We start from the raw sequence: 13,326 nt of genomic DNA, 5'->3' as shown, positions 1-13,326 counted from the left end.
CCTCCGTTTCAGACCTTACATCAGACGGTCAGGATTTCAGAGGGATTTCATTCCATTCAACTTTTAAACCGTGTCCTGGCACGGCACGCTACATTGATGAGTAATGAAGAGAAATGTCAGACTGCAGCGAGACACAACAAAAAATATATTAGACTATTTACTTTGCTTAGTAGATGCAAGGTTATACAAATCATGTTTGACTTCGATTTCAGGCCTCTGAAATGTAAAAAATAGGCCAAATGCAGCTGCATGCTTCACAATATCCGACCAGTGAGGGAAAACATATCGAATCACACACACATCTACGCAGCTGAAGACAAAGACATGCCTGCACACACAGCTGCTCTGATGATTTTTACAATCCCTTTGAAAATGCAAAAAAGAAACCGCAGCAGAGAATACTATTGATTGTCTTTTTAATTTGATGGTAATGTCACATACTGTACATTTTCTGAACAAATCCCTGTATATAAACGATTTTCCCATGAACAACGGTAACAGCAATGTAGTACATGCATCCTCTGAAAAAAAAATACACCTTGGTTCTCAGGAGCATTTCAGTGATATCTGTCAGATAATATGGACGTTTTATGGTTGGTAATCTAAAAAATTCATTACAGAATACACTACCAGTAAGATGTTTTTGAAAGAGGTCTCTTCTGCTCACCAAGGCTGCATTTATTTGATCAAAAATACAGTAAAAGCGGTAATATTGTGAAATATTATTACAATTTAAAATCTGATTCCGATTCTATCTGAATATATTTCAAAAATGTAATTTATTCCTGTGATGCAAAGCTGAATTTTCGGCATCGTTACTCCAGTCTTCAGTGTCACATGATCCTTCAGAAATCATTCTAATATGCTGATTTGCTACTCAAGGCACATTTCTTTAAATCCATTTATTTAAAATAGAAACATTTTGTAACCTTATGTCTTTACTGTTAATTTTGATCACTTTAATGCATCCTTGATAAATAAATAAAAAAATCTGACTGACCCCAAACATTTGAATGGCAGTGTATTAATTATTTTAGTGCACTTTATTTAAACATCAAGAGCTAACTTGTGAACTTAAAGACTTGCTGTCTTGAATGCTCAAGCATTGCTAACAAGACTTCTGAAGAGTCTTTGGCCCCTTGGAGACCCTCAGCATGTCCTCTGCACGTCCTCTGGGTCTGTGGAGTCTGAGAAAGACAGGAAGATCACAGCAGGTCAAAGCAGAGGCGCTTCAGTCGGGAGCAGACACCTCGGTACTGTAGCTCAAAGGGACGCCCAGTCCGACGACCGGTCCAACAACACTGAGCCAAGTCACGATATAGTTCACCCTCCTGAGAACAGATGAGATCATCAGAGCATCTACCCATACTGCAATGCTGCAAATTAAGAAATACTTATATCTAGTCAGAACTTATTAGCTCATCTTTTTAAGTGGGAGAACTTGCACAATTGGTGGCTGACTAAATACTTTTTTTCCCCACTGTAAATAGATGTAAATGCCAGATCTGATGATTAACATTCAGACCTAAATGAGACAGATATAACACTATGAGATGATATAATACCATTTATAAAATGTTAAAAGGAATAAGATTAAATAAAACTTGTATTAAAAGTATGCTGTTGATTACCACAGAAAATAATGTTGATTCATTCCTCATTTTAAATGGAATCTATTGGTCAAGTATTGTGGCAGGATTATTTTAAAACAAAACACAAAACACTTAAAATAAATTGTAGTTAAAACAATTTTTAAAAAATGAGCTGTAAAAGTCATATTTAGTCATCTTTTTTTGTAGATGTTTCTTGGTGAATAAAATCCTTGGATATAAGCTTGCTTTTCTGAGGCTTATGGGGAACCCCCCCCCCCCAAAAGTAAAATAAATAAATAAAATAAAGTACAATTAAATCACAAAAATTATACCAAAATAAATCTCAAAATCAGTGTATTTTTTTTTAACCGTGCAAACAGCCCCTATGTGCCTCCTGTTATTAATTTATATTACATTTAATTATAATACAATCCATAAAAATGAAACATATTTCATATATTCATATATAATTTATGACAAGTCCTACCCACTGAAACCCACCATGTTTTTTTTTGTTGTTGGTCAAGATAGTAATGTTTAAATCATACGTTTAAATTTTCATAGCAGTTGCATAATGTTGGTACTTGCACATGTTAAACATGTATTCACTGTGCTGTCTGATTGCCTACTATAGGATTCCATTGGAAGTGCATTATTGAGGATGAGGTGAAATATATATTTTTCATGGTAATCAACAACATGCGTTAGAAGTGTTGACTGAGCTCAAACTGCAGAGCATGATGCAAGCAACACCAAGGTTATGGGTTTGATTCCCAGGCAATGTGTGAGTTTATGTTCCTTGAATGCATTGCACTGTAAGTGGTTTTTGGAAAATTGCGTGTGATAAATGTAAATTTAAACATGCACCGAACCTAGCATATTCATTGCACATGATGCATGACGACTAAAGCTGCAGCAGGGAGAAACTCACTTGTTTTCAGCTTGTGCCAAATCCAGAGCAGGTTTCATAAACTCCTCAGTGCGACATGGATGAAGCATGAAAAACGGTTGGCCCAGTAAAGTATGTTCCTACACACACACACACACACACACACACTGAGATCATTCAGCTCTTTGTTAATGTCTATTCTGACCTCATTTTTTATTAGGAACAGGTTCTCACTGTCACACGCTGTAACACAGCCATTAAACCAATGCCACAACATGTGTTTTTCCATCTTAACTCAATTTTAACTAGTCACACGATACTTTTCACCACCCAAATTCAATTACGCTCAAAGCTTCAGATAAATTAAAAAGAACATTACGAGGCAGACTTAAGCAAATCTGCCATGCGACACATGGGCTTCATTAGCTGCAAGCAACACCAAGGTTATGGGTTTGATTCCCAGGCAATGTGTGAGTTTATGTTCCTTGAATGCATTGCACTGTAAGTGGTTTTTGGAAAATTGCGTGTGATAAATGTAAATTTAAACATGCACCGAACCTAGCATATTCATTGCACATGATGCATGACGACTAAAGCTGCAGCAGGGAGAAACTCACTTGTTTTCAGCTTGTGCCAAATCCAGAGCAGGTTTCATAAACTCCTCAGTGCGACATGGATGAAGCATGAAAAACGGTTGGCCCAGTAAAGTATGTTCCTACACACACACACACACACACACACACACTGAGATCATTCAGCTCTTTGTTAATGTCTATTCTGACCTCATTTTTTATTAGGAACAGGTTCTCACTGTCACACGCTGTAACACAGCCATTAAACCAATGCCACAACATGTGTTTTTCCATCTTAACTCAATGTTAACTAGTCACACGATACTTTTCACCACCCAAATTCAATTACGCTCAAAGCTTCAGATAAATTAAAAAGAACATTACGAGGCAGACTTAAGCAAATCTGCCATGCGACACATGGGCTTCATTAGCACCCTGCTGCTCTCGAGCGAGTCTCGCACACTGGAGGGCACTCATGCACAGCAGAGATGGAGGAATGTCCTATCCCATAATGCCACACCAGAGAGACCTGGACCACACCATCACAGCGAGATTATTATGGAAGAAGTCATACTTAGGAAGAGGTTTGGGAACAGTGCGGCTGAACATAATATAGCAACTTCTAAGCTTTCCTCTTGAATCAACAAGAAAAAAACAACTACAATCAATTTAACTTCCGTAACCTGATGTAATCTGAAATATAAATCAAGAAAAAAAATATTTTTTTTACATGTAAATCTGAAAGAAGAAAGTCATATATACCTAGAATAGCTTGAGGTAAATCACAGGCTAATTTTCATTTTGGGGTGAAATATCCCTTTAAGCTCAAATTCAGACAGCAGCATTTGTGACATTATGTTGATTTCAAGAAAAAAACAGGTTTGACTTAATTTTGTCCCTTGTCTTCTTTTTTTTTATGAAAGTTACCGTGAAGACGGTGCTGCCACAAAAAAGTACTACTATTAATCACTTTATATTACATACTGTGATGTACAAGCCCAAAAAAAAGAATTTACACATGAAGACACTGAGTGTATCTGACAATAAATGCTTTTGAATTTAATTTAAATGAACACAATCCATTGCTGAAATAAATAGCTGAAATAAATAGTCATTGTCTTTCTGTGGTGAGTTGAAGTTCCTTTATGCATGAATACTTGATAAAATTTCCACAAGCAGTTCCTTTATGCATAAATACTGACCACACAAACACAGATGAGGAACACAAATACAGTTCACTCCAGGAGAGAAACTAATGTTAGTTTGTGGGCATCTTGATGACACAAAAACTGTCAGACAGTCTAAATGAATTTATAGAGAAGGGCACAACTCGGAAAATGCACAGAGAAGATGAAAAAAAGAGAAACATTGATGATGTCTAAGAATATGTCAATGTTGTAAGAGGTGGAGTCAAAAAAAGAGATCATAGATTCAAACCAATGAGTATCCAGTCAGATTCTGAACTCGCAGGTACTGAGATTAATCATAAATACATAGTTGACTGTAGGATTTTTTTTTACCACTTTAAAATGATGTTTCATAGTTAAATGACTGTAACTATTTCAACAGCACTGAAAATGTCTGGAATTGTGATTGACAGTATAGATAAAGGTTTCAATCAGAAGCTAGAATAGGAAAGACAGTTGATATCTACACCAGTGCTGAGACTGTAAGAGATATGAAACATAAGACACAGAGGACTTCAACACACCGAAAACCCAAACACCTCAACACACAGCTAACTGAGATGAACTGAGTTTACTCATAAAACACAATGACAAAAACTAGACTTATAAACATCTGAAGACAGTCTACAGTTGGCATTGTTTCCCATATGAGCTGCGTTTTATTAGGTGAATTGATTAAAAATCATCGTTAGGAAGTGATTGCGTGAAGATTAGAAACTACAGAGCAGCTCCAGTGTGTTAGTGCTGCCGTGTGTGTGTGTTCTTCTGACTGCAGTCATAGTGCTGTGTGTCCACATCCATACAGAGAGCACAAACTATACAAAAGACACCAAGATTTTCCCCCCCAGATTACTGACAGTTCTGTCAGGACCACTATCGTCAAAGATTATTGACAATTAGCATACAGTTTAGATTAGCGGTATGGTTCCATTCTGGGCAAGAACTCCCTGCGCATCCATGCAGCCTAGCATGGATGAGAGCAGGGAGAGCAGCGATACAGAACAGAACCAACATAAATGTATTGCAGATATCGTTAAAGTTCAGTAATGTTATGTACACATTTTAGAATTAGTCTGATTCAAGGAGAATCAGAAGGCTGAACCCTGACTGACAGAGGAGGAGTTGGGGATGGAGGAGGGTAATTAGCTATTGAGCAATGCGAAAACTTCTGATACTACTGTGGGACCTTATATATGAATACTTAGATAGGTGTCGTATTCCCATAGGTCGATGGGGATCAGCTGAGAGTCAGCTGATGCGAGCTTGACTAACGTGACCTGCCAGAACTGACGCTACGCTAGATTTTCTTTAAAGTCAACCCCCTACAAGTCATTAAATAATCACACTGAAGGAAGAGCATGCAAATGCAGTCACCGCTAAAACCATCAACTGTTCGGCCGTCACTGATGTAACAATCTGAAGCTCATCAAACATCGAAAGCTTTCAACACCTCCTGCTTTCAAAATGAACAAGCCCCTGATGGCTTTACACATAAACATGCAAACTGTGGCAACGATTGTGCTTTTTCACATGCTTATTAATGGTCATTATGTTTTTTGTGGAAATGTATTAGCAGTTTATCTCAATACCTTAGGGAAGTGATTATGTGATAATATATGCAATTAAACCACATTTAACAAACCAAACATTGTTGAAGATGAAGCCCCTTTCTGCATAAATACTGGCCACACAAAGGCTGATGAGGAACACAACACAGTCCACTCCAGGAGAGAAACTAGTGTTCTCAAAGACACCGAAACTCTAGAACATCACTGAAAAGTGTAGCTACAACCAGCAAAATGCACCGAGAAGATGGACAAAGGGCTGATGATGTGTACACAAATATTGACGTTGTAAATGGTCAATCTGGAAAAGATCATAACGCAACGAGAATCCAGTCCTCTGAACTCCCAGGTACTGAGATTAATCATGAATACATTTCATCACACAGACATATAATAGTACAGATTTGATCACTTATCGCACTTTTTGCATGTTTTCAGTTGTGAGCGGTGTTAAATGAATAAATAAAGTGAATCGTCAGGAAGTGATTGTGTGAAGATGAGAAGCTCCAGAGCAGCTGAAGTGTGTTTGCTGCTGCTGTGTTCTTCTGCTGACAGCAGTCCTAGTGCTGTGTGTCCTCTTCACACTAGAGAGACGACTACCCAACAACACCAACTTCACAGAAGAGAGAGATCAGCTACTAACCAAGATGATCGACCTAATTCAACTAAACGTACCGTTAGTTCAAGAGAAACACGAACTGACAAAGTTTTTCAAGGTATTCTTCAACTACACTGAAACCACACAAATATTCAATGATAGAAATGTATTTAGGTATTTGCAACATATGTTGTGTATTTTTTGTGAATGACATTAATGAGCTGATAGTTAAGCTGGATGTTCACAGATGGATGGATTTACTATCAATTCAGTCTTTACTACGTTTCCACTGAGATGAAGAACTGGACAGAGAGCAGAAGATACTGTACAGAGAGCGGAGCAGATCTAGTGATCATTAATAACAGCGAAAAACAAGTGAGTGAAACTTAACCACTAACTTAACCTTAACCATATTTTGGGGACATGTTTACTGCATGGATAAAAAAAAGTCACCTTTAAGTTGTCATCGAATCCTTTAAATTTGACCTGTATTCAGAACAGAATAAGATAAAAATCTTAAAATAAAAACTATAATGGCATTCGTTATAAACAACATAGGCCTATAAACATCTAGCATGTTATAAATATGCTCTGGCGTGATGGGTATTGTGTCCTTATCACACCAGAAAAATGTAAATATTCTGTAATTTTTGGTCATAAAGACAGGAGTAAGACATCCATTGAAAATGTAAAGGGTTTACTTTTATTTATGCATACAATGTCTTTGTAAAATAAAGAAAACAAACAGGACGAGCTTTCAGCCGTCTCTGTTTCCTAAAACTTGTGGTGTGGCCATAAAAATGAAATGATAAATTCCTTAATTTGTTAATTATGTCACTGAAACATTTTCTGTAGGTCTATTAATTTTATTCCTATCATATGTCATTTTATTCTGTTTTTCTGTTTTCTCCTGTTGTTTATGTGCATGCAAATCGAAATCACTGAAATGAAAATGTAAATATTCTGTAATTTTTGGTCATAAAGACAGGAGTAAGACATCCATTGAAAATGTAAAGGGTTTACTTTTATTTATGCATACAATGTCTTTGTAAAATAAAGAAAACAAACAGGACGAGCTTTCAGCCGTCTCTGTTTCCTAAAACTTGTGGTGTGGCCATAAAAATGAAATGATGAATTCCTTAATTTGTTAATTATGTCACTGAAACATTTTCTGTAGGTCTATTAATTTTATTCCTATCATATGTCATTTTATTCTGTTTTTCTGTTTTCTCCTGTTGTTTATGTGCATGCAAAAAATGCGAAATCACTGAAATGACTTTCAGCCGTCTCTGTTTCCTAAAACTTGTGGTGTGGCCATAAAAATGAAATGATGAATTCCTTAATTTGTTAATTATGTCACTGAAACATTTTCTGTAGGTCTATTAATTTTATTCCTATCATATGTCATTTTATTCTGTTTTTCTGTTTTCTCCTGTTGTTTATGTGCATGCAAATCGAAATCACTGAAATGAAAAACATGTCGTTTTAATGGGTCACATACACTTATCCGTTGTAGTTTAATTGAAATCTAATTCTAATTTTGTCGATTAACCCTTGTGCGTCAATTAAAAAAAGTTATACATATCATAAAAATTTGAAGCTTGGGAGCACAGAGTTAAGTTTGGTCTCATTTTAAAGAAGACCCATGGCAGATTATTTTTTAAGTAAAAAAAGTTTAAAAAGTGAAACCAAAAAAAAAAGTTCTAGATGTTTAGGTTTATGAAAATGATTTATGAACGATGTTTTATATAAAATATTTATGAAACATGTTGAACTCTATACCTGCTAAAAAATCTAAGCCATAAATCTAAACAAGTTGTATTGCAAATTTGAGGTTGATATCTCAAAAAATGAGCTTTCAGTAAGATTTTTTTTGGGCGCAGTACCAAATTTTCCCCATTAGATGCTAGCAAAACTCTACTGGTGCACACAGTGGTTGGATTTGTGATTTGCAGGAGAGTTTTTCTCTCTCAAATATTACAAGAACACACACAATTTTTTTATTTTTATGACACACATACAAACCACACTCTGACATCCATACCAACACACCCACACAATTATAGCTGCATTATTTATCCAATTGGCTCTATAATATGCAGAAGCAGAAAACAGAAATAAAGCGAGTATTTTCTTTATAGGTCAAACCTGAAAAAATGGCACTATCTGGTAAAAAATTGTAAAACATTAAATTTTAAAGCCTTGCCAATATAATGAAAGCCTATCAACAAAAATTGCATAATTTTACAGTTAAATGGCACTGCGATTAAAAATAGCAATTTTAATGGGTTTCAATGGGGACATTTTTGTCCTTAAGGTCCTGAGAGGAACAATTTTTTGTACCTAGTGCAAAACAGATTTATTAAAGGAAATGGAAGTGAAATAGTAAAATTCCAATTTAAAGGGGTCCTATTATGCTTTTTCAACTTCAGTTAGTCTGTAATGTTGCTGTTTGAGCATAAAAAGATAAAGTTACAAAGCTCAAAGTCCACTTCAAAAGGAGGTATTTTATTTAATAGAAATCACTTTTCAAAAACTACAACGACCGACTCGTTTGGACTACAACACATATTTTCCGGGATTTGTGGTATCACAAATATCGACAAATGTGACGAGACCTGGTTGAGCTGCACTAGAGAAGGCAACAAGTGTTGTCATCACTATGTCGGAGACACGCTAGCTTTCCCAAGGCAGACAAACTTAGAGTGGTTACAATCATCCGGGTTTAAATCATGCTCAAATTGATTTGATTTTGACGCAATATTTACACTGAAGCTCGCTGGCGGCTATAGTAAGGGGCATGACATTTCCCGACCAGACGCCGAGTGCTTCCAATAACAACACACACTGGCCCAGCTAACCAATCACAGCACACACTGGCCCAGCTAACCAATCACAACACACACTGGCCCAGCTAACCAATCACAGCACATTTCATATTTCAGAAGGCGGGCCTTCATTTGATACAGGAACTATTCGAGCCGCTCATGCCAGACTGGGGAGAGAAGTGTTGTAATAATGTAAAATATGAGAAAAAAAAGTGTTTTTCGAACAACCTAGTATGAGAGCCTATTGTAGTACACCCCCAAAACAAAATCAAGACTTTGTAAAAGAGCATAATAGGACCCCTTTAAGAATTTGCTCAGTCTGCGGAAAGAAGGTGGATTTCAGTGACTTTAGTGTAGATTTGCGTTTTGCAAATGCATTTTTGAATACCTTTAGTAAGTGGTCAAAAGTGGAGGAACTCAAAACATTTTAGACCCCGTTCACAACTGTATTTAGCACTGTCTGCTTGTCATCTTGACTCTAGGTGTATACAGGGCTTATAAGTTTTTTCCCCCTTTCATCTTTTTTTTTTTAGGATTTTGAAAAGAAACTCCCATCAACAATTATATTGGAATAAATATACAAATAACAGGAACAGCAGTGAGTTTAGATCTACTGTGTGTTCTTCTGATGGATACGTTCACACAGCAGCAGAATACAGTTCTGTCATGACAACTCTCGGAGGGATTGGCATGGTAATGTACATGACAATGTTAATGTATTTGGTCTTGGCGGAATAGATTTGCTATGCTGCTGCTGCTGCAGCTGTTGCTGCGGCAGAGCAAGTACCGAGACTTGCTACTGCCAATACATCCACAACATGCTGCGGTAAGCATGTAAGAAATACTGCTGCTGCACATATAACATGTATGAATAACCCCCATATAGCATACATGAATCACCCCGTAGCAGATCTAAACAGGTGGAGCTGGGGAAGGTGGAGGGTTTCAGAAGTGCGCTGCAAACTGCTACAGCAAACAAAAGCCAGGTATTTGAATATTGAGCAGTAAGCTCATTGGCTACCGATACAGGAGAGAACCAATCAGCTGCCATGTGATAATGATGTCGCCAGGTCAGATTCAGCTAGACTTATTGGACTGCGCCATCTAGAGTTTCATGCCAGAACTCTGTATTTGCCAGTCCTGTTTTTTGAGAGCTAAATATCGTTTGTTTGCACACGGTTTAGATATGAAAACAAAACGTCCCAGGTTACGTATGTAACCATGGTTCCTCGAGGGAACGAGATGCTGCGTCGGAAACGCTAGGGGAACGCCTTCAGCGATACCAAGCTCTGAATCATATGTGTAATCAGTCGAATCGATGGGCAGGACGTCAGAAGCGGGTGACGTCATGACCAGGAAGCTTTAAAAGCACGTGAGGTGCAGCCGGCGCTAGCTTCTTAGGAGTGTAGCAAGCTCTAGTAGGGATGCCAGAAGTATGGCCGCTAGGGGAACGAGATGTCCATGCCGCCAGACTTGCAAATCCCTGCCTAGTGTGGAAGAGCACATCTATGGCAAGAGAACAGAGCGGCCTGGAGTGGCTCGCAAATCTAGGTCATAGAACCTGATGAACGTGAGGGGCGTAGACCATCCTGCAGCGTTGCAGATGTCCTGCATAGGAACTCCTGCGAGAAAGGCATTGGAGGCCGCCACACTTCTTGTTGAGTGAGCCTTGACCCCCAATGGTGAGGGGAGATCAGAGGACTCATAGGTAACCGTAATGGCATTCACTATCCATCGGCTGAGGGTCTGCTTGGAAGCAGGATGACCTCTCTAAGGGGGACCATAGCACACAAGCAGTTGGTCTGCCTTTCTCCACAGGGCAGTTCTGTGGACGTATGCATCCAGTGCTTGCACTGGACACATACAATTAAGCCTCTGCTGGTCGGGCTCCCTAAAGGGAGGAGGATAAAAAGTCTGGAGTACGACAGGCCGTGGTGTAGAGGAGGGGACCTTAGGGACATACCCCGCCTGAGGGTACAAAAAAGCTTTGGGCAGACCGGGCACAGAGTCAAGATAGGAAGGAGCCACCGAAAGGGCCTGCAGATCCCCAACTCTCTTTAGAGAAGATATAGCTAAGAGAAACACAGTCTTTAACGTAAGAAGACGATCTGATATATCCTCGATAGGCTCAAAAGGAGGCCTACAGAGAGCTTCTAACACCACAGCAAGGTCCCAAGCAGGGACACGAGATTGTACCTGAGGCCTCAGCCTCATCACACTGCGGAGGAATCATGTAACCAGGGGGTCCTTGCCCACTGAGTGACCATCAAGAGGGGCGTGGTAGGCTGCTATAGCCGCCACGTAGACCTTCAGGGTTGAGTGGGTTAACCCCGCGGAGAAACGGGCCTGCAACAACTCCAGCAATGTACTAATTGGGCCGTTAACTGGGTCAAGCTGGCGGTCTCCGCACCATGAAGTGAAGAGCCTCCACTTCAGAGCGTACAGTTTCCTCGTTGAGGGAGCTCTAGATTGGAGGATGGTCTCAACAACCTCAGTTGAGAGACCAGATGCTATGAGTTGTGCCCCCTCAGGGGCCACACCCACAGCTTCCACAACTCTGGGCGGGGGTGAAGTTTCCTCCACATGTCTAAGGCACGTAGGCATCGCCGCGTGACCTTGATCATGCGAAGCGGGTTTCCCCTCGGGGAAAACCCCTTGGTCTTGAGCCACCACTGTAGGGGTCTCATGTACAGCAGGCCAAGAGGTATCACGTTGGACGCTGCTGCCATCAGACCCAGCAGCTTCTGAAACTGCTTGACAGTGAGTGACCGGCCTTCTCTGACTCCCACGACTGTAGTGAGGATCAACTCGATCCGAGCAGGAGACAAACGTGTCTGCATCGTGGTCGAATCCCACACCACACCCAGATAAGTGGTACTCTGTAATGGAGAAAGCACACTTTTCTTGGCGTTTAGTCTTAACCCCAACTTTCCCATATGAGCTAGAGCGACATCTCGATGCCCAACAAGATACATTTGGCAGTAGTTTCCACGCTGCTAAATAATCTACTAAGGGAACACTGGCAGGGTTGGCAGAACGGTTTCCCAAGGGAGCGGAGGAGAGACGGACACCGTGTAATGCGGTGTACCCCGCTCTTCCCCAGTAGGGGCCGCCCTCAGCAGTCCTGGACTTAGGTCTGTCAGGACCGCTTTGTCGAGGGCTTCCTCGACTGAAGCACGACCCTCAGATTGGGCCTCGCCTTAGAAGCCCCCGACTTAGAGCGGTCAGTCGGCCCTCTCGAGAGCCGACACCGCGTGCTCCGCTCCCAAGCAGACCATGCACAAACTGTGTGTATCCCCGCTCGTGATGTAGCGTGGGCAGGGAGGAACACGCAGTCTGTAACGCGATCTGCTTTTGCCCTTTTTTATCTTTAATTTAGACATCTTTTTTCCCTTTCTGCTTGAGCTTATATTTTTTATGCTTGTGCAACTTTTGGACAGACAACAATAAATAAGACTCACAGAACATAAATTGTGACTGACACACACAGAGAGCTTTGCTGAATGACAGAAAGCTAGCGCCGGCTGCACCTCACGTGCTTTTAAAACTTCCTGGTCATGACGTCACCCACCTCTGACGTCCTGCCCATCGATTCGACTGATTACACATATGATTCAGAGCTTGGTATCGCTGAAGGTGTTCCCCTAGCGTTTCCGACGCGGCTCGAGTTCCCGAAGGGGAACTCCCTTTCAATATTACAACAAAATTTGGTGAGTGAGTTCAGTAAACCTGTGTTGTGAGCAGCAGTGTAAACAGATGCATTCGAAATATCTCAGAAACAAGCAAGACATCAACATATCGCAACCTGACAAAACACCCTGTCAACACCTAGTAACTAGTAAAAATACACTAGCAACCAATCAAATAGCCTTAGCAATGTCAAGTAACAAGCTTGAACACACTCTCATCTTTATTATTTACTTCTGGAAACGCCAGTATAAGCTATTCATGGTTCTCTAGCAATTAATGGAATATTCCGGGTTCAATAAAAGTTGAGCTTAAATTCAATCAACAGCATAATGTTGATTTACAAAAAAAATTAATTTGACTTAATTTTGTCTCATCTTTTTTCCCCCAGTGTAAATGAAAGTTTTA

At 39.8% G+C, this 13,326-nt stretch overlaps 1 protein-coding gene across 2 annotated transcripts in view; it reads right to left on the bottom strand.

Moving 5' to 3' along the window:
- Window positions 1-1,024: 1,024 nt before the first annotated feature.
- The window catches only part of atg10 (ATG10 autophagy related 10 homolog (S. cerevisiae)), a 35,849-nt gene continuing 23,547 nt past the window's right edge, over window positions 1,025-13,326 (bottom strand). For both annotated transcript variants that reach the window (XM_016294481.1, XM_016294480.1), the window contains 2 exons: window positions 3,099-3,196; window positions 1,025-1,331 (listed from right to left, as the gene is read on the bottom strand). In XM_016294481.1, coding sequence (XP_016149967.1) covers window positions 1,232-1,331; window positions 3,099-3,196 — 198 coding nt within the window. In that variant the 3' untranslated portion in view covers window positions 1,025-1,231. The remainder of the gene's footprint in view (window positions 1,332-3,098; window positions 3,197-13,326) is intronic.

Source organism: Sinocyclocheilus grahami, unplaced genomic scaffold (assembly GCF_001515645.1).
Source record: "Sinocyclocheilus grahami isolate Dianchi unplaced genomic scaffold, SAMN03320097.WGS_v1.1 scaffold318.1, whole genome shotgun sequence".
Taxonomy (NCBI): Eukaryota; Metazoa; Chordata; class Actinopteri; order Cypriniformes; family Cyprinidae; genus Sinocyclocheilus; species Sinocyclocheilus grahami.
The sequence above is the reverse complement of the archived record's forward strand: the minus strand, read 5'-3'. Positions and strand labels throughout refer to the sequence as shown.